General features: G+C 36.5%; 1 protein-coding gene across 4 annotated transcripts in view; it reads right to left on the bottom strand.

Moving 5' to 3' along the window:
- Positions 1–25,545, bottom strand: part of retm (real-time) — a 469,145-nt gene that overhangs the window by 291,849 nt on the left and 151,751 nt on the right. For all 4 annotated transcript variants that reach the window (XM_090404393.1, XM_090404395.1, XM_090404396.1 and 1 more), the window contains one exon: positions 16,923–17,133. In XM_090404393.1, coding sequence (XP_090260519.1) covers positions 16,923–17,133 — 211 coding nt within the window. The remainder of the gene's footprint in view (positions 1–16,922; positions 17,134–25,545) is intronic.

Here is a 25,545-nt window from a genome sequence, read left to right as displayed (position 1 = left end):
ACTAGGATTACAGATCAACCAGGATAAAACCAAAGGGGGGGGGGGATTCATAATGTCTTTTCATAACATGAAATTTAAAAATGTCACTTTTCAATATCTTAAAACACTGGGCATTACACAATGGTAATAAAATTAGTACAGAAATACAAGGTAGAATACATGTCTCTAATATATCTTATTCACTCCATCATTTATTATTCCCAGTAGAAGCATCTTACATTCTCTCAAGTAGAGTTAAAATAGAAATATACAAAACAATCATCAGATCTATTGTTTCATATGGAGCAGAAGCCTGGATCATAACAGACTAAGATGCAAAAGCTCTGGAGATTTTAGAAAAAAAAAAAAAATCCCTTAGAAAAGTAATACAACAAGCAAATGGAGAAGACAATCAAAAACTATACAAACTCTACTGACTATACTGCTAACTGATAACATCAGAGCTTGCAAATTCAGATGGCTTGGATGTGAGCAAAGAATGGATGAGGATAGAAAGAGAATTGTTAAACAAGTGTTTCAGGGATTTAGCCCTGATGGAATGCAACCGAGAAATGACATTGGGAGGTTTACCTTGATGAACCTGTGGTTTCAGTCAGGATTTCTCCATGACTGCAGGTCGTAAAGAGTCCAGCTATTCCTGTCTTGGGCTTTTCTTCTCCATTTTCTTCCAACTTTCTTAATCATTGGGTCTTCCCACCTTAAAGCTGGTCTTCCAGGTTTCCTTTTGGTATCTCTCAGATACCAGTTCGTAATTCTGACTGTCCATCTGTTGTCTCTCATTCTGGCGAGATGTCCTGCCCATCTTTTTCTGTTGTAGATTGTTTTTATTAAATCTGCAAGTCCAGACTTCTACCTGATTTCTGTGTGTCTTAAGTGGTCTATTTTGTTTGTATTGCATATTCTTCTTTCTATTGCACGTTGAGTTGTTATTAAGCTTTTCTTCTTTTAAAGTTGTGTTCCATGTTTCACTGCCATAAGTTAATGCTGGTAAGATGTGACAATTGAAAAGATGGGCTCTTATGTCTATATATATGTTTTGGTTGGTAATTGTTGATTTTATTTTGTTGAAGGCTATCCAAGCAGCTCTTTTTCTCCTTGCAATTTCATTTGATATATCATTATTCATTTTTATGGACTGGCCGAGGTAGATGTATTCTTCAACTTTTTCGATGGTGTGAGATTCTAGAGTGATTGTATGATACATTCTGTTTTTCATCCATCTTGTTTTGTCAGGGTGTATTTCCAATCTACTTTTTTTGGCAGTTTTGGCTTATGTTATTCAGCATTGATTCTAGGAGTTTGGGTGAGTGAGATATCGGTGAATAATAGGATAATTAATATTTCACCATCAATGTTTATTCCATCTTTCATGTCAATTTTTCAAATGATGCTGTCCAGAGTAGATGTGAAGAGATTAGGTGATAAGACATCACCCTGACGTAATCCTCTACTTAAGTTAATTTTAATCGGGTGATTGAAAAGGGTGATATTGGTTGTGCTTTCTTTGTAGATATCATTTATGAGTTAGATGTATATGCTTTTTCTACGCCTTGTTCTATTAAAGCTTGGAATACTGCATTATGCTCAACTGTGTCAAATGCCATTTTAAAATCTATAAAAATAAGACAAAGTGGGATCTGGTATTCTCTGCATCTTTCTGTTAGCTGAGTAATAGTTTGAATGTGTTCTATTGTTGAAAAGCCTTTTTTGAAACCAGCCTGTTCTTTGCAGCTATTTTCATTGATGGAGGTTTGTATTCGGTTTAGGATGATTCTGGCGAATATTTTATGTGTGTGTGCTAATAGACAGATAGGTCTGTAGTTACTGATGTCTTCTTTATTACCTTTTTTATGCAGAATTATGGTCTTTGATGTTTTCCATTCAGTAGGTACTTTCCTTAATTGTATATATCGGGTAAACCTTTCTGCTAGAGCTTTAAAGAGTATTTGTCCACCCATTTTTAATTCATCAGATTTCATACCGTCAATTCCTGGTGATCGGTCATTTTTCATATGGTGGATAGCCATTTTTATTTCTTCAGGTAGGACAGTTGGTATTTCCAGATTTTCTAAATTTTCGTCTGGTACTGAAGCTGTGATTACTTGTTTAGATGAGTAAAGGTTCTCATAAAACGATTTTACTATTTTTTCTACTTCACCTCTGTTTGTGTGTCTGTTTCCTTGATTGTCTATGAAGGCTGACGGTAGTGGTTGCTTTAGATTTATTTCTTTTTCTACTTTTTTTAGGCTACTGCGGAGCCTAGCTGCTTCTGCCAATTTTGTTGTTCTATATATGTTATAGTCGTCTTTGATATTCTGCCTCAGTTGTTTACAAATAATTTTATATTCTAGATGATCTTTTCCTGTATCTTTCAGTATTCTTCTTTTCTTCAATAGTTCTATTGTCCTTGCTGATAGGCATTTCATGGTCTTAGGAGGAAGTTCATACGAGGTTATTTCTTTGCAGTTCATTAATTTATTGTTAAAGTTTTTTAAATCTTCCTCGATGTCATTTTTTAATTTCCAGTCCGTTTTTTCCACCTTTTTTCTAAATTCTTCTGGGTTTATCTGTTTGGAGCATTTTTTATGGTTGGACTGTGTTCGTATGCGTTCTTCATTTTTTTTATGTATTTTGAGAGTGGCTCTTATTGGACGGTGGTCTGAATGAATGTCGCAGTAAGTTTTCCCAATGACTTCCACATTTTTTATTATTCTTTTGCAATCTGTTAGGATGAAATCAATTTCATTTCTTGTCTCTCCATTTGGAGATTGCCAAGTCAATCTTTTTCCAGTTCTCATTTTAAAGAAACTATTCATAATGTACAGCCTTTCTGTTTCTACAAATTCTGCGAGGAGTTCACCTCGTTCATTTCTTTCCACTTTCCCCCACGGTCCAATGTATTTTTCTTCCATAAATCCTGTACCAATATTTGCACTGAAATCTCCACACACTATTATGTATATTGTTTTTTTCAGTAATGTTTCTTGTAGGTGTTCATAGAAATTTTCTATTTCTTCTTTGTCAACTATTGAGGTGGGTGCGTAGGCTACTGTTATTTTTTACTGTTATGGATTCTCCAATTTTTAATATTAGTGTTCCTAGTCGTTCAGAATGGATTGTACAAGAAATAATATTTTTAGTTAGCTTTTCATTTATGATGAAGCCAACTCCTCCAGCCCTTGTAGTGTTATCTGAGGCTCCCAGGAAAATTTGGTTGCCATTGTTCCATTTTGCTGTTAATTCAGAGCTTCTTCAGGTTTCACAGATAGCAAGGACATCAAACCTTACATTTTGCAATTCTTGAAGCAGGAAATCAATATGGGAGTCAGAAGACAGAGTTTTAGTGTTGAAGGAACCAATAAATAGGGTCGAATTTCCAGATGGTGGTCTACCTTCCTCTGCGGGATTCTTAGCACCCCCTGCTCCTGCAGATTTCTCACCACCACCTTGGTGGAATTGCAAAGAGCTGCGCAGGACTGGGGGCCTTTTTCTTCTTCTACTTGCTGGCATCTTTAGAGTGGTCTACAGCACTTCTCCTGACCATGGTTCTGAAGTGCACCTTTGGTCCACGGTTCCTTATTCATTATTCGGAACTGCCCATTTGGGCTTCCCTCATCTGCCACCCGAGGGATGCGCTTGGTAGGGATGAGGTCCCCTCAAGGTAATTAATCAAGCCAGCCAATTCTAGTTGGCTGGCTTGATTAATTCATTAGCATAAGGATAGTAAAGGTCATGCTACCCCAAACCATATGGTAGCAATTTCAGGCTCTTCTGATGACATTACACTATGGGTGCATCTTATGTTAATGTGTTCAAAGAGAAATATAAGTATTTTAAGTATAAGCATCTTACTGTGCCATCTCTCAATGAGTCCTTGGATTCCTTGAAAGTGCCAGGATTCCATGGATTCCTTATTATCATCATCATCATCAAATTCCTGCCATGTACCCTCAAGGTGCGTACAGGATATGATAGTACTACATGAAATATTTACATCATTACTAACTTCCTATCTACAATTTTCCTCCAAATCAGTCTGTTACTTGTCAAGATTCCAAAATTATCAGATATTATATTTCTATCGTCTAAGGCACTTTGTACTGTATCAATCCACCTATATCTTGGTCTTCCTCTGGGTCGTATTCCTGCCAACCTGGCAGAGAACACTTGTTTTGCTAATCTTTCTTCGCCCATTCTATTTAAGTGACAATATCACCTGAGATTAGCCTAATGCATTCCTGGATGCTGACAATGTCAAGTTCTTTCCTAATATCCTCGTTTTTAACATGATATTGCCATGAATTTGTGTGGAATTAGAGGTTTGAGATTTGTGCGGAATTGCCATGAATTAGAGGCGTGGACAAATTCATGCCATGGCATGAATTTGTCCACGCCTCTAATCTTTCTCAGGACTCTCATATCTGCGGACTCCACTCTCTGGTCAAGTGTTTTACTTCTGACCCAGCTCTCAGATCCATAAGTTAAAACTGGTTTGAACACTGTCTTGTATATAACTAATTTAGTGTTCCGACTAATTTCTCTCTTGTTCCAAATGAATTTATTCAGTTGACTTCCTACCATACCAGCTTTGTTGATTCTGTTGTCTATTTCCATACTTAATTTACCATCTTCACTAAAAATCATGCCTAAGTAGCTGAAATGTTTTACTTGTTCCACAGGTTCTCCGTTCACAATGCAGTTGACATTTTCAACGATTCTGCCTATTTTCATTGTCTTTTTATTGCTGACCTTCATACCATATCTATTACAACAGTTATTCAATTTAGGCAGGGAATCTTGCAGACTTGTAGCGGATTTATTTAGAAGTATAACATCGTCCGCAATAAAGCAAAGAGCTGAGGTTAACATCTCCAATTTTGATATCAGGTTTAATACCACTTTCCTTCATAATATGATCCATATAGATAATGAATAACAGAGGGGATAACGTACATCCTTGTCTCACACGAGTTTTAACATTAAACCATCTTCCAGTACTTCCTTTAATTCTAACTGCTGACTTACAACTCAAGTAAAGACTAAGTATTGCTTGATATAATGCCCCATTGACACCATATAACTGTATCGAATAGCTTCTCTCTTGGCACCTTGTCATATGCCTTTTCCAGATCGACAAAACTTAAATACAGATCTTTGTTATATTCCCATGCTTTCTCAACTATTTGTCGTAAAGTGAAGATCTGATCCAGACAGCCTCTATTTGACCTGAATCCAGCTTGTTCTTCACCAAGCTTTTCTTCCACAATTCTTCTCAACTGTTTCTCAAGTATACTTGCATAGATCTTACCAGGAACACTCAGTAGGGAGATACCTCTGTAATTCTCACATTCAGTTTTATTTTCCTTTTTATATATGGGTACTATCAGAGCTCTTCTCTAATCATCGGGAATTCGTCCCTCTGTCCAGGCTTTCTGAACTATGCAGTGCAGCCACAGTAAGACTTTTATACCACCATACTTCAGCATTTCTGGTCGAATATCATCTACTCCTGCTGCCTTTCCACATTTCAAGCCTTTGAAATGTGGAAAGGCAGTTTTCAGGGTTTTTCTACTTCAAGTATGGATATGAATTCTTGACTGTATGCATGTGGAGTGTTTTTTACGACTGTGCTATCACTGCTTGTTTCATTTAGCAATTTTTTGAAGTAATTACTCCATACTTCAAGGATATCTTTTTCTCCTGTTTTCATGTCACCTTTATCATCTCTAACTCCTTTTACAGCACTCTTTCCTCCATTTCTCTTCTTCAACAACCTCCAGAATATCTTACCACCTTCTTGATATTTATTTTCTATGTTCTTGCCAAAGTCCTCCCATGACTTTTGTTTATCTAGTTTTACATTGTTTTGCTTTCTTACATTTGTCTCTGTATTCTCTAAGAGCAAAAGCTGACTTATTTGCCAGGAACTTTTGATATGCTTTCTACTTTTCCTTCACTGCCTCTTTAACTTACTGTGTCCACCATGGAGTTCTGATTTTTCTATCCTTGCAGACAACCTCACCATATCCCTCTCTGGTTAAATCAATCAGGGTTTTCTTCAAGGCTTGCCACTGAATCTCCAAGGATTGGTTCCGGTTCTCAAACTCTTTCATTTTTTCTTCAATAATCTTTGTGTATTTTAGTCTACAGTTCACATCTGAGAGCTGCTCATCTTTTATTCGCTTTAAAACTTTCTTAAATGTTATTCTTTTCAATATGAAATTCAATTTTATCCTACTTAAGACTAAATGATGGTCACTTCCCATTTCAAATCCTCTGTACAATCTAGTGTCCTGCACCAGAGAGAAAACATCACCATCAGCAATAATATAGTTAATGAGACTTTTCTTATTCCTTGCCTCTTCTCTCCATGTGAATTTGTGTACATTTTTATGTTGGAACATGGTATTAGTAATAACCAGTCCATGTCCTGAGCAGAAATCCAACAAGAGTAAAATCATAATTAAAATTCTGAATACTTTTACGAATTGTTTATGTTAAAATGTCTATTAGTTTTGTTTTCATAACACGCATTGTTGGAACTTGCGATGTGCCCATTATTGAAATTGTTTTGTCAAAAATGATATGTAAAGCAGTTAAAAAATTGATGTACTTACTGGATTTGATATTTGTATTACTTACAGGAATTTTATTGTAATTTAAAATATTAAGTTTTGTGTTTTTATGAAGACATTCTCTCTTGTCGCTAACGGAGACAACCTGTCAGCCATTATTTATACCTAACTTCTTGCTTACCAGTTTCATGGAGTGTGCATGCTCACCGAGAAGTTTGATGTGTGATTGACAGCTGACAAGTTTGGTATCGAAGCAACAGGAGAGTAAACAAGATAGCATTCTGAAGGAATTTAGAACACAGGCTGGCAGATATTTAGGTTCGGAGGAACTTAAGTTTTTTTATGCGACAGTTGGAGGAAAATTAATAATATATTTCGAAAAAAGAATCGTGGAACTATTAAGTTTCAAAGTGGAATAAGTATTGATAAATAAAAGGGAAATGTTGCTATAGGCGTTTTAAAAGGAATATTTGAGGACACGCTAATTGGAAGATTTATAGTAGATTCCGAAAAGGGAATCGTATAACTGTAAGTTTTTTTTTAAAGTGGAAGAGTCAAAACTGTCAATAAGAATTAGTGAGTAAAAGAAGAAGTCGCTATTTATGTTCTAAAGGAATGTTCGAGAAAACTCTGATTAGGAAGTTTCATCTGTATAGGACGCCAGATCTGACTATTATTTCTAATGAAGAAAAGTGACAGAATTAAGTCAGGAAGAATTAATGTGTGCTACATAAGTGAAGAAAAAGGATCCTGTAAAAAATGAAGAATAGAGTAATATATCTTCGGAAAAGAGCCTTGACAGAGAGAGAAACTGGCTATGAACATTTTGTAATTTTGAAAAAAAGTGTTTAGTCTTAAGTGTAAGTTTAAGATCCAATTAAATTTGTAGTTAGTTATGTAAAGTTGTTTGAAGTGTATATATATATTGTTTTCGTTTTATTAAATGTGTTTATTTTGTATTTTGGTCTTGAGTCAGTGATTACTTGGAATCTGAAAGAAAGTGTTAAGATCATTGCACCAATTGGAGTGAACCCCTGTGCATATAATAATATATAGGTACACTCGGAAATAAATAAAAAAAATAACTGTTAGAAACAGAGATCATCTCTATGGTAGGATTAATATTATGATAATATCTATGAATATCCTCTATATAAAAATCCACAAATTATTAACAAGGTATTTGCCATTATTATTAGCTTTGCTCTTTTCTCCAAATTTTCCCAAAATATTTTTGTATGTCTGACAATCATTTCCTACTCTGCTATTTAGATTCCCAAAAAGGACCAACTTTTCCTTTTTCATTGTGTCAGTTGCTTTTTCTAAAGCATCAAAAAATTCCTCCACTTCTACCTTAGTAGAACCTTCTGTGGGACCATAGGCACAAATAAGTCTCACTGTCCAATTCCTTATTTTGATATTTGCCCACATCACTCTACTTGAAATTGCCTGCCATTCAAGAAGATTAGCCTCGTATTTTGTGTTGAATACTATGGCTACTCCTTCTTTTCCTTGATTGTCATTTCCTGAATATAACATTTTGTATTTATTGCTCAGAAAGATCTCACTAGTTTTTGTCTTTTTTGTTTCAGTCACCCCTATTATGTCGATCTGGTACTTATCTAATTCTTCAGCTAGCTCCATTTCTTTGCCATTCAGGCTTCTTATGTTGATAGTACCGATCTTTAACTTTGGTGATGTTGAGTTGGGGTGTACTTTCAGATTTATTCCAGTAGCTGAGTTTTCGCTGTTCGCCCTGGTTCCCTGGCGAAAACAATGGGGGTCTTGTTTAACCGGGCGACGCCCCAGCCGGCATGAAATTTTGTCATGTTGTACCATCATTTTGTATATTGGTTTAAGCCAATAAGAACACAATTTGGTCGGCTAAATCCCAAATTGCCAAGCCATCCTCGTTCGTTCAGTATCCAGGTAGATATCCAACTGGGTGCACCACGAGAAGGTGTGGATTGGACATTAGGTCAGAAGTCCTGGTTGGTTCTCCACATTCCGTTAAAGGCTATGTGGAGGTCTCCTTTCAGTTATACAGCTTTGACCCTTAAGAACCCCGATTCCTTATTATTATGAATTCAATTCCTTGAATTCATAAATATACTAATAAACAATAGAATATATTCAATTTTTTCAGTACAACTGAAGGACTTTTGTGATTGTGATTTCTATGATCAATAGCATCCTTCTAATGAAATCTATCTGAAGCAATGGCTCTTACTCTACATTATTAACCACTTTTCGACATCAATCTTGTCTTCAAATTAAAGAATAAGTTGATTTCTTGAACAATATTACTGATAAAAACATGACTCTCCACTTTCTATAACCCTTGAATATTCATAGAACTACTTCAATGCTGCATCTTTAATGCCATATTTCCCGATTAGAAATGGCTGCGCAAATACATGTTGCATACTTCGTTAAATCTAGATAAGATTTAATTTTTCTTAACAATCTGTAGTTTTTTATTCTGACACTTAAATGGATCCTGATCTATATCTTAGTAAGTAAAGGAGTCTTTCAGGAGAGTGTTTATTGTTCTGTTATATACTTTTATCCATTATGGCAGCTGCAATGTTATAATCAAAGTAGTATGTTTTAGTTTGCTCTTCTCTCCCATTGCATAAAGTCAGGATACTTCAAATATGATAATAAGATCTACTTACAAAACTCAGGTCTGGCTATGGGCAGCCCACTCTCTCCGATTCTCGCGGATATATTTCACAACATTTTGAAGAAAAAGCTATTAACTCCATTCACTTTAAACCAAAAGTCTGGTACCGCTATATTGATGATATTTTCCTCATCTGGGAAGACGGTGTCAATAACCTCTATTTATTTTTAGACCACCTAAACAAGTGCCATGAAAAAATCTCTTTCACCTTTGAACTGTAATCAGATGACTGCCTTCCCTTTTTGGACCTCAAACTTACCAGATGTGCTAGAGCATTAAAATCTCAATTTTTAGAAAGCCTAGTCATACTGATAGATACCTTCATGCTTCCTCCCATCACTATCCCCCACAAATATGTGGTATTATTTCCACCTTAGCTCACCGAGCCAAATCATTACTTACAGAAGAAACAGAAATTGAAAATGAACTCCTTTTTCTTAAAAAAAACTTTTATTAATAGTGGTTTCTCTCTAAAGAAAATTGACAAATTTCTTTCCTCCAGGCACTCAACTACTTCTGAAGATCCCTCTTCCCCAAGAGCCTTCATCTCCTTGCCTTACATCAGCTCTCTTTCACTAAAACTGGCCAAGATACTCAAGAAATTTAACTTCAAAACTTGCTTCACTACGCTTCCAAAACTTCGTTCATTACTTAGCAAACATAAACAGAAACATCTTCCTACTCAGTTTCTAGGAGTGTACAAGATTTTGTGTGATTGTGGAAAGCCATACTATGGCCAGACTGCTAAATCCATCCTTCTACGTTTGGATGAACACCGTAGGATATCTCCTATAACAGGACTAGAGCTAGCGCTCTCTCTAGCCACGTTCTCTTTTCAGCTAACTCAGACGAAGGCCGCCAACACATTGTAAACTGGACTCAAACTTCTAACATACATGTGTGCTACGATGAACTCGAAAGAAAGATTGTCAAATCCAGGGAAATTTCTCTAGATTCCTCTCATATCAACAACAGCCTGAGTTACAATCTCTCTGACGCACACGTCGCTTCTGTTCAGTACTAGCGCACTCACGACAGCACGTAGTATACGTCTGTTTAGAACTCATACTCGCATTTGTTTTTCAAACACGCTACTGTCTTTTTATATTTGTTCTGTTATTACAATTTTAAGTCTGTAATTTTTTTATATACTTCTTTGATTGTGATACATGAAGATGATCATGTTCTGTCGCTTCTGTTCAGTACTGGCGCACTCGCGACAGCACGTAGTATACGTCTGTTTAGAACTCATACTCGCATTTATTTTTCAAACACGCTACTGTCTTTTTATATTTGTTCTGTTATTACAATTTTAAGTCTCTGTAATTTTTTTATATACTTCTTTGATTGTGATACATGAAGATGATGATCTATTCAATGAAACTAGTAAACTAGTAGTATCTTTTTAAATATATCTTGTCATCTTTTTATCTCTTGGTAACAGTCATTAAAGCTTTTCCATAATATTCCAACCGAGTAAAAATGAATTCTCATAATGTGTGTGTGTGTGTGTGTGTGTGTGTGTGTGTGTGTGTGTGTGTGTGTGTGTGTGTGTGTGTGTGTGTGTGTGTGTGTGTGTTTAGGGCTACTATTTCTTTTGGTGTAATGTTGCTCTTAGCAGATTTGGATTTATTAAAATGCTGGGTCAATGCTAGTCATGCTTTCTAGAATAGCTAATGTCTAGGAATAGTGACAAAATTATGACCTCAAATGAGGTCATTTGCTACTTCTTTTGTAATTGGCTATGACAATAAAATCATTACATGACCGTGTCATAGATGAGCTGGAATTTTTTCTGCTATTGGAAGGCTTCAAACACTTTCTTATAATGTTAGAGGATAGACCACAGCCACTTACATCAGAAGTCTTCTTATAAAGTAATAGCAAAATTCCAAAACAAAATATTCCTCATGAATTTTCCTCATCAGTCTAGTAAAGATATAATTAATATGTCTTCTTCAGAAGGCATATCACACTTTCATGCCAACCTCCTGACAATGCTTGACATAAGGATTGGTAAAAGAGAGGGGATCTATTTGACATTCACTAATAAAGCAACAATCTGAAGTGAAAGAATATTACAAATAATAAAAGCAATGTGTGTGGTCAAAAATGGCATTTTCTTAAGCAACCAGTTCAGATATATTGTCATCATCTCCCCTTAACATGTTAAACTCAGGTTTTATTTATTTATTTTTTAATGCAACTCCCATATACAAAAGGTTGTAAACCTATAATATGAGGATGGTCTGAAAAGTTCTCGGCCTTGACCATAGATGGCAACACTATCGGCACAATTTTTTTTTTCTTAATTGGTAAATCTGTCATAAGCATCCATGTGAAATTGCAAGTCATTCTATCAAGTACAGTGGTACCATGAGATACAAGTGACCCAACATAAGAGTTTTTTGAGATACGAGTTGTCACTAGGTTGATTTTTTGCCTTGAGTTATGAGCCTGCTTCGGAGACACAACAACCACCACTCTGCTCAGATTCCAGAGTCTTGCGCATCATTCAGTTCACATGTTTACCTCACCGCAGAAGCATTTCTGTCATGTTGAGTTTTAATTTTGTGTTTTTTTTTGTATGTACAGTTATTTAGCTAATTTTTTTCATATAATCATGAGACTAAAGAAGGCAAGTGTAAAGAACAGTGGTGAGAAAAGGAAAAAGGTGATATCCATGGAATTAAAGCATGAGATAATAGACAAACATGAGCAAAGCGTAAGAGTAATAGACTTGGCAACGCAGTACAATCACACTACTTCTACGATATATACTATTCTGAAGCAGAAGGACTCGATAAAGGCTATATATAACTCCAGCTAAGGGTGTTAAAATACTTTCAAAGCTACGCAACTCTGTCCATGAAAAGATGGAGAACCTGCCGAATTTTTGGTTGACAGGGAAGCAGCTCGCAGGAGACACTGTGACAGAGACTATAATTTGCAAGAAGGCACAAGCCATTTACGCAGATTTGCTGCAGCAGACCCCAGATGCTTCAGCACAGGAGGCTTCACAAAAGCAGTTCAAAGCCAGTTGTGGGTGGTTCGAAAATTTCCGAAAAAGGACAGGCATTTACTCCGTTGTCAGGCATGGTGAGGCAGCGAGCTCTGATTATTAGGCAGCTGAGGAATTTATAAAAACCTTTGCTGAATTGATCGAAACCAAAGGATACATCTCCCAACAAGTTTTCAACTGTGACGAGACAGGGGTCTTCTGGAAGATGATGCCTAGAAAAACTTACATAATAGCAGAAGAAAAGAAGATGCCAGGTCACAAGCCCATGAAGGATAGGTTGACCCTCGCACTGTGTGCAAATGCGAGTGGCAACTGCAAGATCAAGCCGCTGCTCGTATACCACTCAGAAAACCCCAGAGCCTTCAAGACACATAAGGTTTTAAAAGAAAAACTGCAGGTTATGTGGAGGGCAAATCCAAAGGCGTGGGTCACCAGGCAGTTTTTTGTGCAGTGGGTCAACTTGGTCTTAGGTCCTGCCGTTAAGGAATACCTCAAGGTCAATGACTTACCACTGCAAGTCCTCGTCCTTGACAATGCTCATGCCCACCCACCAAACCTTGAGGACGACATCCTCAAGGAGTTCAGCTTTATAAAGGTTCTCTACTTTCCACCCAACACCCCTATCCTACAGCCCATGGACCAACAGGTGATCCCCAATTTCAAGAAACTTTTTACCAAACACATGTTCCGACGCTGCTTTGAGGTTACGGAGAGCACAAACCTCACCCTTCGAGAGTTCTGGAAGGACCACTATAACATTGTCATATGCCTCAAAATTATTGATATGGCCTGGCAGGGTGTTACAAAAAGGACCTTGACCTCTGCATGGAAAAAGCTGTGGCCTGAGGCTGTGGCTGAAAGGGACTTTGAAGGATTTAGACCTGAACAGGAAGTGCTGGAGGAGATTGTGTCCCTCGGAAAGTCCATGGGCCTGGAGGTGGATGAGGGAGACATCGAAGACCTTGTCGCCACACATTCTGAGGAACTGACGACGGAGAAGTTGACGGAACTACACATGCAGCAACACACGGAGGTTCTCCAGGAGATTGGTACAACTGCAGAGGAAAAGGTTATCTCTTCAAGTGAGACAAAGAAAGTGTTGGCAATGTGGGAAAAAGTTTCGGACTTTATTAAAAAGAAACACCCTGAAAAAGTTGCAACTGGTCGTGCAGCAGCGCTATTTAATGACACTTGCCTAACTCATTTCAGAAACATTCTAAAAGGGAGGAAGAAACAAAGCCCCTTGGACAGGTTTCTATTGAAACGCCCTACGGATAAAAGTGACGAAGGCGTGGCAAAAAAGAAAAAAACTAGCGAAGAAGAAAATTATATAAGCAAAAGTGAAGTGAAAGAAAAAATTAATACCATACGCTAATCGACTCCGCCAACATCTGTTTATTTCTTTAGATTCTCTTTTACATGTATGTATGTACAGTATTTGGTTTTATTTTGTTTGTATACAATATTTGTACATTATAAATACATTATTATAAAAAAAATTGGAGTGATTTTTTGGGGGCTGGTACGAATTAATCTCATTTTAATTAATTTCAATGGGGAAAATTGATTTCAGATATGAGCATTTTGACTTACGAGCTCGGTCATGGAATGAATTAAACTCTTATCTCAAGGTACCACTGTAGTTTGTTTTATGCAGCTCTCTGAAGCAAAAGTGTTGTCTGTATCCCTTGGAATGGATAAAATTGAGTATCATGCGGTTATAAAATTCTTTGTAAAAGAAGGTTTAATCCAAAAGAAATTCATTCGAAGTTCACAGAAGTTTATGGGCACGCTTCTCCTTTGTTTGCGACAATTAAGGGGGCTGCCGAGTGTAAATATGGTCGTACCGGCCTTGAAGATGATCCATGTGGAGGACGTCTAAAAGGTGTAACAACACCAGAAATCATCGATCAAGTGCACGATATGGTATTGAATGACCGGCAAGTCAAAGTGCGTGAAATTGCTGAAACTATAGGCATTTCAAAAGAATGTGTAGGATATATTTTGCCTGAAGAATTGCAAATGAAAAAGCTTTGCACAAGACAAGATGGGTGCAGTGCTTGCTCACAGCAGATCAAAAACACACATCAAAATCTCTGAACAGTGCTTGGAGCATTTTGACAAGAATAAAACTGATTTTGTGCATCAATTTATTACTATGGATGAGACTTGGATTTACCATTATACACCAGAATCCAAACAGCAGTCAAAACAGTGGACAGAAGCCGGTTGTTCGGCACCAAAGAAGACAAAGTCAGTTCCATTAGCAGGAAAGGTCATGGCATCGGTGTTTTGAGATGCTAAAGGCATTTTGTTTATTAATTATCTTGAAAAGGGTAAAACAATAACCAGAGAATATTATTCCAATCTTTTAACCACACTAGAAAAAAAGATCTGGTTTGCAGAAGAAAAAAATCATCTTTCATTAGGACAATGCACCCCACAAAGGTAAAGTTTTGGCAATGGGAAAATTACGGGATCTTAACTATGAATTGTTAGAACATCACCCTATTCTCCAGATTTGGCTCCCTCTGACTTCCATATCTTCCCAAAACTAAAACTCTTCCTCACTGATCAGCATATTTCTTCGAATCAAGAGGAATATTTTGCAGATATTACTGAGAACTACTACAGGAGTGGGATAATGGCACTGGAGCATCATTGGAACAAATGTATTAGTCTTAAGGGAAATTAAGTTGAAAAATAAAAATAATTTTGAAATTATAAATTCGTTTTTTCCTTGTTAGGCTGAGAACTTTTCAGACCACTCTTGTACCTCTTAGCCCACCTGCATTGGTACTGTGGGTGGGCTAAGGATTTTTTTTTCCTATTTTTATTAAATGTTATAATTTTTTGTGTTTTTATTCATTTTTACCTTGTCCAGAAATACTATTTTAGAGATCACACATGGAATAAATAGGACATTGTTCTCACACCAAGTGATATAATTCAGCTCCGACCTAAAGAGAATCACAAATATCCATGCCCACAGCAAGATTTGAACCCATAGCCTGTTTGCAGCAGATACACTAACCACTTAGCCAACCAGGCCATCAAAGTTACTTGATCATGACAGTTACTAGTCACATTTAACAGCTTATTTCTGAGCGCTTGTTCAGAAGTGATGCATTCATTTTGTTAACTGAAAATTTAAATGTCAGTTGTCAGCAAATAAAACAATGTATTCATAATGTTTTTCAACTTCAAATTACCTTTGTACCTGGACCAAAGATTAAATGTTTAGAAACAATGTTATCCCAGGGAATGCTTCCATATGCCCAAGAATATCTGAAGCAAATAACACACAAATGAACAAAATGCTGATCCAAGAACATCATCCCTCAGCAGCTGAACTGACTTCTTTTGAGCTCTTATTGATAAGAGGATAGGCCTATTCAGTTTACTGGCCTTGGTTACACACCACTTAAACCATTTTTGAAAAGGAAAAAAGTTTATCCAAATGTGTGTAGTTTCCTGGACTGTGAGATACAACTCTTCAAATGAAGCCCCTGAAATATTTACATATTACAGATCTTATGGCTGACTCATAGGAACAATAATAGTTTTTTATAGGGTATTTCTTTTAGAATATCATATAAGCACTCATCAGGACCTTTTATTTTGTCTGTCTTTTTTTTTTTTTGGTACTTATAGGAAGTTTGATATAATGGTGCTTGCTACAGTGAGCCAAATGTAACAGATCAGGGTTCCTTGTGTTGCCCTTCCAAATACAGCTTTTCAGTAATAAATTCTTCATGCTGTCTGAGGGCAAGGTACATAAACTAAACATAAACATAAACTACGGTCATATTTGTAAACCTAATATCAAGAATGCCTAATCATAATTATCACTGTAATTTAAGCCACCCGTCTTTGTAATACTATCAAGCAGATCACAGGATTGTTAGGAACCATACTAAAAAAGCATTTGTATAAGAACTATTCGTAATAACAGATTTTTCAAATTATATTGCATAAAACTAACAATTATAGTGTGGGCACCCAAGCTTAATTATACAAGAACAAAAATAAAATATTAAATTTAAAGTTTATTTTAATTTAAAATTTAAAAATTAAATATAAAATTTTAATGAATGCAGCAGACTTATATCTGCAGACTGAATTTAATGAGGCTAATGACTGTCTCTTTGCAACCAAGCCATGAATTATCCTATGATTTATGATTCACCACAGCTAAGCAAAATGGTACTTTCTTTCATGTGTTAATGTCTCATCATAAGAAAGGAAGGGAATTAAAAATAAGTTGACAAACTCTAGGTTTTAGACCTTGCTCAAGCAGAAGGCTAAAGATCACAAATTATCCCTGTGGCACCTATCAGTTTGCTATACTGAGAGCTGAATAATAAGGATTAGTGTCAAAGAAACTCAGGCATTGAGAAAGGTGTGGCGTGTCTGTCAATTATGTGTCTAGCCAGTTTGTTTTGTAGGACAAGTACAAGATGTTACCAACAAAGCCATAATGATTAGTTTTAAACTTCATTTACATGCTTTATGAATATATTTTAATAATTTTCGGTACTTTACATATATATTACACATGCATGCATACACATAAAACTCGACATATATTTCTCTCTCAATATCACTTCTTTAAATGAAAGCTAAACCAAAAACTAACCAGGTGATTGAAGGGACTCCTGATTACTAGATGATGGAATGGTATTAAAACACAGTGGTATGCTACCATTTCTTGAAGATGGACCAGGTTGTGATAAGCTGTTGTCAGTAATATGTATCTTGGGCAAAACTTGTTGTTCTTGAAAAGGTGGTATGAAAGTGACTCCTTCACTAAGCAACTCATTTATGTAATAGTCGATGATTTCTTTTCCCTATAAAATAAAAATTTATATCAACAAAGTAATGATTATGACCTATCTATAACACTTATTAATCAAAAGATTAATAAATGTTAAAAAATACTAATATGGTAGGACAATTTAAATAACCGATCTATAGAAATTTGTAACAATAAAATAAATGTTATTTTATTTATTTATTTATTTTTATGCTGTACCCATACACAAGAGATCAGTAGATCAACCTACAGTACATTAGTACTCTGTATGGGAAGAGAATTGGGAAATGAGGAACAAGGAACTTTGCAGATGATCAAGTAATAATATCAAATAAGGAATAACTCATAAAGAGTAATACGTAATTTAAACATAACAGAAAAGTTCAGAATGAAAATATTACTAAAAAAAAAAAAAAACAGGCTCTTTGTGGACAAACTCCAGTTAAAAGTACAGAAGTCCCCCCCCCCTTTTATCTGTGGGTTCGCTTTCCATGGTTTCAGTTACCCCCTGGTCTAAAAATATTAAATGGAAAATTCCAAAAATAAACAATTCATAAGTTTTAAATTGCGCGCTGTTCCAAATAACGTGATGAAATCTAGCGACATCCCGCCTAGGATGTAAATCATCCCTTTGTCCAGTGTATCCACACTGTACAGTATATGCTACCTGCCTGTTAGCCGTCTCAGTTATCAGATCGACTTCTGCGGTATCGTGTTGCTTGTGTTCAAGTAACTCTTATTTTAGTTAATAATGGTTCCAAAGTGCAAGAATAGTGATGCTGGCAATTCAGATATGCCAAAGCAGTAAAGTGCTTCCTTTAAGTGAAAAGGTGAAAGTTCTTGACTTCATAAAGAAACAAAGAAAAGTGTATGCTGAGGTTGCTAAGATTCCATTCCCATAACTTTTATTACAGTATATAGTTATAATTTTTCTATTTTATTATTACTTATTGTTGTTAATCTCTTAATAGGGACTAATTTATAAGTGAAACTATCATAAGTATGTATAGGCAAAAAACATATATGGGGTTCTGTACTATCCGTGGTTTTGGGTATCCATTGGGGGATCATGGATCATATTCCCCATTGATAAAGGGGGGACTACTGTAAAACACTTACTAATAATGAAATAACAGAACAAATAAATTTTTTATTTTGGTTATGAAAAGCCATATGAAGGAGGAAAAGGATATCAAATTAAAAACAAAATTTTTGCAGGTAATAGGCCTGATCACTAGAACTCTTAATCCTAATCTTGTACAAAAAGAAACACTTAAAAATATACAGTACTTTAGCAGTTCCTACATTATTATATGATAGAGAAATTTGAGTAACAAATAAGGAATAAAAATGAGTAAAATGAGATTCACGAGAAAAACTGTACACAGACCAGAAATGTAACGGTGATATTTTAAAATAACTAAAAATAAAATCAACAGAAGAAAAACTAAACTGGGTAGAATATGCAAACCAAAGTGGCCAATACTCAGTATCCTAAACAATTAAATAAAATACACTCAATGGACAAAACATTAGAGATAGCTAACTAATAGCATTTCAGTCCCCCTTCTAGCACAAATAACAGCCTGTACTCTGCAATGCATTGACTCCACCAGATGCCGGAGCAGCACTGTACGCAACTGCACATCAGTCCTGGATTCAATCGGATTTAAATCCAGAGACCTTGGGGGGGGGCCACTGGATGGTCCCAAATTCAGATGACTGTTCCTTAAGCCATGTCTGGGTGGTTGCAGCACATTGTCCTGCTGAAACAAACCATCGGCTGCAGGATGCGTGAAGACCATGAAAGTGTGTAGGTGATCAGCCAACACATTCTGGCAGATCAGCATTTAGGAGGCTCTCCAGACACACTAAGGGACCTAATGTGTTCACATGAGAAAGCTCCCCAAGCCATCACAGAGCCACCACCTCCTTGAACAGAGCTGACCTGGCACAACAGGGCCATGGACTCATGCTATCAATGCCACATCCATGCCCTCCCATTAGCTCAGTACAACTGATAATGGAATTCATCAGACCACATGACTCTGGTCCACTCTGCAGTGGACCAGTTTTGATGGTCCCCACACCAGGAAAAGTGCACTGCCTGATGATGAGCTGTCAACAGTGGTACACAATTACAGCATAGGCTTCCATACCTATCGTATGCAGGGCACAGCATACAATTCACTCGCTGATCCTACTTGGACATCCAACATTGAAACTGGATGTAATTTGTGCCACTACTGCCTTGCGGTTGGTCTGTACAAGTCTGGACAGTCTACATCAACCCTGGTACTCAATGGATTGTGGTCAGTCACCACTTGCTTGCTGGGTGCTGGTATATCCACTGAATGATACTCGCTAAACTAACTTTTAGAGGGATATAAAGAAAACAACTGTCACTTTTCAACAATCTCCTTTTACTTCAACACACTTTTCACATCTTTGAATTAACATTTCTATGCTCTTCAAAAAACAGTCTGTACTTTTGTCTGCAATTTGGCCTAAAACTGTATATTTCGCCTCATTGTCATATGCAAAAGTCTTTCTTCAGTTTCAAAAAGCAGTAGCAGTCAATGGGTGCTAGATGCAGAGTGGGTGTTCAATTCCTGGAAGCCACAGTCCTTCACAACAATAGCCGTATGGACTGGAGCATTTTCGTGAAGCAGGCAAATACCATGACTCAGCATTCCTCGTCGCTACTCCTTTATGGCGTCATGCAGTTTGTGCAAGAGTGAAGCATAATAATTGGAATTCAAGGTGGTATTCCTTTCCTTGAAAGTCAATCAAGAGCATTCCCAGGAAATCCCAAAAGATTGTTGCCATGATCTTCTTGGTGGACTGAATGACCTTGGCTTTTCTTGGTAGTGCTTCTCCTGGTTTGTGCCACTCCAGAGTATTCCCTTTTGGAAAGATCATAATAAAGGACCATGGTTTCATCCCTGGTGAAAATGGAATCCAGCCCATCACTCTGATTCCCTTGGCAAAGCTCTAAAAACTTGCAGGGATGATGCTCTTTCCGAATTGAAGAGAGAAGTTGGGACACCCACCTTGCAATGATCATCATGTGAAGTACTCTCAGAACAAGGAAGATTCCACAGGAGTGGAATCTTCCTTGTTCTGAGAGCACTGAAATTATATATTATATAGCCTAGTCAAAGGAATAGCCAGTTCAGTTGAATACTCTTATAGCATCCATGCTCATAACCCAACAGTCCCTTTTGCTGAATTCTTATTTGGTTTGTGCAATAGGTCTAGTATTGGCTCCTCATATATCAGTTTCTTCATCCAATGAAGATGTAGCAGTGAGCGCAATGTTGTATACATCAGATTGATAGATTTCAGGAAAATGGGAACTCATTCATTGAACAATGACTTCTGCATCTGTCACCCACACATCATCTATATTTCAGTAGAGTTATTCTTTCATATTCATTCTTTCTTTTACTTGTAGCATAATGATAAAATTTGTTTGGGTTGTTTTTAGCTTGTAAAGCCAGTTTTTTTTTCATACTTAGACATAGCTTTCTGTACAACAGTTGAGACTCTTCTGGCCTGTTGCGTTTAATTTTCATGACTGACATTCTTATGCACATGGTATTTCTTCCACATCATATTTTTCTTATGAATCCCTTTCTTAACTAGATTACACATCCATTTCATTCCTACCCTATTTATTCTTTAAATGCTAGGAATACATTCTAATATTATATAATTTATGTATTTTTTAAACACCTCCCATGCACTGTCGATATCCTTTCCACTGAACAACTGATACCATGGCACAGAATCTAGCATAACTCATCAGGTAGTCAAAGTTCCTACTTTGTTGTTCAGCATGTAACTTTTTCTGAATGGAACATTCATAAACTTAGCCACTTCCTTTAACTAAAATCCCTTCTGACACTAATAATCAGATCTAACACTCTTTGACCCTGAGTTCCTTCTGTCCCATGCTGCTCGAGGAAGTTGTCTTGCAACAGCAATACATTCGGTGTAATTTTTCTCATGAGATTTTACAACTACCCAATCAATGTTCAGATAATTAAAGTCTCCCCATTATGATTTCTTGTTTCTCCCCATCTATTTATTTATTTGGTGATGCATTTCACATTGTCTCTACAACTGATCCACTAGGTCTGGAAGAACACCACACTATGTACTTGATCTTGTTAAGCTCCACCTCACATCAGATGGCGTTAATCTCACTGTTACGTGAAAAACTGTTACTAGTCATACGTCTTAACTAACTGAATTCATGAGCAGTATATTCCTTCCTCTTCTATCCTATCTATCCTTCTTAAAAATACCACACCCTTGAATTTGAATTCGGCAAGTGCATATGAATTTATATGAATTCAGAAATTAGGAGTGGTGTAATATCAGCACAAATGTCAAAAGAGCTCATCTGAACTAGCTGTTCTTTGACCAGACTATATAATTTAAGTCACAAGACAGGGAATATTCCACAGGAATGGAAAAAATGTTTGGTAATCCCATTGCACAAGGGTAGTGCAAAGACATGTGTCTAACAATCAACTTATCAGTATCTCTAGAGTGGTGTTGAAGATTTTGGAAAGGTTGGTAAGAGACTGCAACAAAAATAGGTGGACAGAGAATCTATACTTTGCAATGAACAGCATGAGTTTAATAATTGCAGGTCAGGGTATTTTTTAGCAACTTGCTCAAATTTTATAATGCTATGGCTGAGTTAGACAATGGGAATGGATACACCATGACACTTTTGGATCTTGCTAAAGCTTCTGACAGGATTCAGTATTTAAGGCCATTGCATAATCTGAAGGATATCAGGCTGGATCATAAACTGCTAGTATAGATAAGAGAATGGCTGACTGACATATCAAAAGTGTATGGGGGGGATTGCAAAATTTAAAGTCACCAGTAGTGTATTCCAGGGATCAGTTTTTGGTCCGTGTCATTCAGCCTTTACATTAATGACATTGAGAAGAATTTAACAGGCTATCTGCAATTTACCAGGCTATCATTCTAGAATGATTTGAATAAGCTGGATGAACTACAGGCGTGTGAATATGGCTGCCAGTCAATGTTAGCAAATGTAGAGTTATGCACTCTGGTGTAATAAGACATCCAAAGGATAATGACATTCATGGGATTATGCCAAAAGAAACTTATCTGGCTGGGGAACTTGGAGTTTTAGTAGATAAGTAGTTGAAGTTCATAAGAGGAAGGCAATGGCAAACCACCTCTGTACTTGCCACGAACATTCTATGAACATGCCAAAAATGAGAAAGTACGATATGGTGCTGGATGGTAAGACCCCAGGCCTGAAGGCATCCAACATGGAACTGGGGAAAAACAGAGAATTCTTCCCCAGTTCCAACAGTTTGGAATAAGTGAACTTATTCCAAACTGTTGGAATAAGTGAACTTAGATGGACAGGAATGGGCCATTTTCATTCAGGGGACTATATGTTGTATTACTCAGGACATGAGACAAGTAAAAAAAAATGGAGTATCTTTCTTACTCAGGAAAAGATGGCTAGGTATGTATTAGGTTATAATCCAGTGAGTGACAGAATCATTTCTCTCAGAGCGAGTGGACATCCAATGAATATGAATATGACCATCATTCAGGTTTATGTACCCACTACAGAGACACCAAAAGAAGATACTGAAATATTTTATGGCAAGTTACAAGATGATAGATGCAACACCAAAGCAAGATTTATGGCTACTTATCGGAGATTGGAATGCAAAAGTGGGAAAAACTGAGGAACAAAGAATAATAGGTCGTTTTTTGGGTTAGGTATTCATAACACTGCAGGGAAGAGACAAGTTGAGTTTTGTACAGAGAATTCTTTGTTTATTGCTAACACCTGCTTTAAACAGCACAAAAGAAGATTGTACACATGGATATCACCTGATGGACAATACAGAAATCAAATTGACTATATACTTGGACAAAGAAGAAGGAGAAGTGCAATTCAGTCCATCAAGACTTTTCCAGGTACAGACTGCAGAACAGATCGTGAGTTCTTAGTGGTTACGATACATGTGAAACTACGGAAACTGAAAACAACACAAATGTTGATCAGATATGATCTTGGAAACATGCCAGCTGAATACAATATTAGTATACAGAACAGATTCAACACACTCAATTTGTGTGAAAGAGAACCAGATGAACTATGGGAAGAGACCAAAGATACAATTAAAACAGAAGCAAAAAAGAATATTCCAACAGTTTGTAAGAAGAATGTTTAAATGGCTGTCAGAAGATGCCATCAAAATTGCTCAAAAAAAGGGGGGAAATGAAAGACACAGGAAATTTGCAGGAAGTGAATGCAGAGTTTCAATGACATGCCAGAAGAGACAAGGAAAAATACTTTAACTAGGAATGCCAACAAATAGAAGACCAAAACAAGAAAGGAAAAACAAGAGATCTTTTCAAAATGATTAGAGAACTAACAGGGAAGTTTAGTGCCAAGGTGACAATATTGAAAAGTAAACACAAAGGATACCTTACAGAAGCTGAAGACATCAAATAAAGATTTCCAGAGTATACAGAAGCTTTACAGAAAGGACTCCAAAATTACTGAGAAATTTGAAGGGCGGGATTATACACAGGAGCTAGTACCCACTGGAGAGTGAAGTGAGGTGAGCACTGCAACAGCTATCCAGTAAGAAAGCACGAAGAGGAGATGGAATACCTATTGAGCTGCTCAAAGCCATGGGAGAAGAGGCAGTTAAAATTTTAACTGCTTTATGTCAGCAAACTTGGATCATAACTACATGGCCTAGGAAATGAAAAAAATCAGTTGATAAACCTTTATTGAAGAAAGGCGATGCAAGAGAGTGCGAAAATTACAGAATTATAGCACTGATTTCTCATGCAAGTAAAGTCTTACTTAAGATCATTCAGAAAAGACTTGAACCATTCAAGAAGAGAGAAATGCCAGATGAGCAGGCAGGATTTCAAAAAGGCAGAGGAACAAGAGATCAAATCGCCAATGTGAGATGGATAATAGAAAGAGCACAGGAATATCAAAAGAATGTCTACCTTTGTTTCCTTGACTATAGTAAGGCTTTTGATTCTGTGAAATCAAATGCCTTAGATCATGGGGAAACTGTGGAATGTGTTAAGAACAATCGGAGTACCAGAGCATTTCATTATCCTTCTGAGGAATCTTTATTATGAACAAGAAGGTACTGTCCGAACAGAGCTTGGAGAAACTGAGTATTTCATAATAGGTGAAAGGGTGCGACAAGAAGGATGAATTTTATCTCCATAACTTGTACAACGAATACATTTTAAGAATGGCAGAGCTGGAGGAGTCTTCAGTTGGAATTAAAATTAGTAGAAGAAATATTAATAATTTGAGGTATGCAGATGATACCACCTTGCTAGCAGAATGCAAAGAAGATTTGGAGGAACTTAAAAGTTAAAGAAGTAAGTGCTAAATATGGTCTTAAACTGAACTTCAAAAAGACAAAAGTTATGGCAACATGTGAACTTAATGATTTTGAAGAAGATGGGGAGAAAATGAAAGCAGATAACAATTTTGTGCTCCTAGGATCCTGAATTGATAAAGATGGTTATTGTACTGAAGAAGTTAGAAGATTATTACTCAGAAAGAAAGCAATGACAAATTTAAGCAAGATCTTTAAAGATAAAGATATTAGCCTTGCAACAAAAAGCAGAATCATGAAAGCAATGGTATTCCCTGTGGTACTGTATGGATGTGAAAGTTGGACCCTGAGAAAGAGTGAAAGAAGGAAGATAGATGCATTTGAATTATGGGTTTGGAGACGCTTACTAAGAATACCATGGACTGCAAAGCAAACCAATAAATCAGTGATAGACAGAATAAAGCCAGATTGCTCCCTCAAAGTTATGATCATCAAGCAAAAATTGTCATACTTCAGACATATTATGCGAGCAAATGACAATCTGGAGAAGATGATGATGCTTGTTAAAGTTAATGGAAGCAGAAGAAGAGGAAGACCAAGAATTACATGGGTGGATGGAGTTAAAGAAGCAACTGGAATGTGTTTGGAAATTCTGAAAGATATGGCCAGGGACAGATCTGAATTGAGAATGTATGTTCATAGAATCACCAGGAGTCAAAAACGACTCGATGGAACATAACAACAAAGTTGAAGTTCGAGAAATATATAGCAAAGATTGTGAATACAACTCGGAGAATAATTATTAGACATACACATTCACAAGAATAAAAAATTTTATTACTGCAAATATTTTGGCCAGAAATTAATGGACCATCATAATGCATCAGCATAATGACAAGATGAAGTTAGAACAAACAACTTCAATCCTATTTACAGAGATGAGCCAGGTGCCAGAATGCCACCATATATGTGGTTACAAAATAATATGAGATTACAATTAAAGCTAAAACTAAAATTAAATTGAATGTGTGAATAAGCAATGTCTAATAATC

The sequence above is a fragment of the Typopeltis vanoorti genome, chromosome 14, assembly GCF_054136105.1.
Source record: "Typopeltis vanoorti isolate ZY-2024b chromosome 14, IOZ_Tvanoo_1.0, whole genome shotgun sequence".
NCBI classification, from domain to species: domain Eukaryota; kingdom Metazoa; phylum Arthropoda; class Arachnida; order Uropygi; family Thelyphonidae; genus Typopeltis; species Typopeltis vanoorti.
This window is presented reverse-complemented; position numbering and strand designations above follow the sequence as displayed.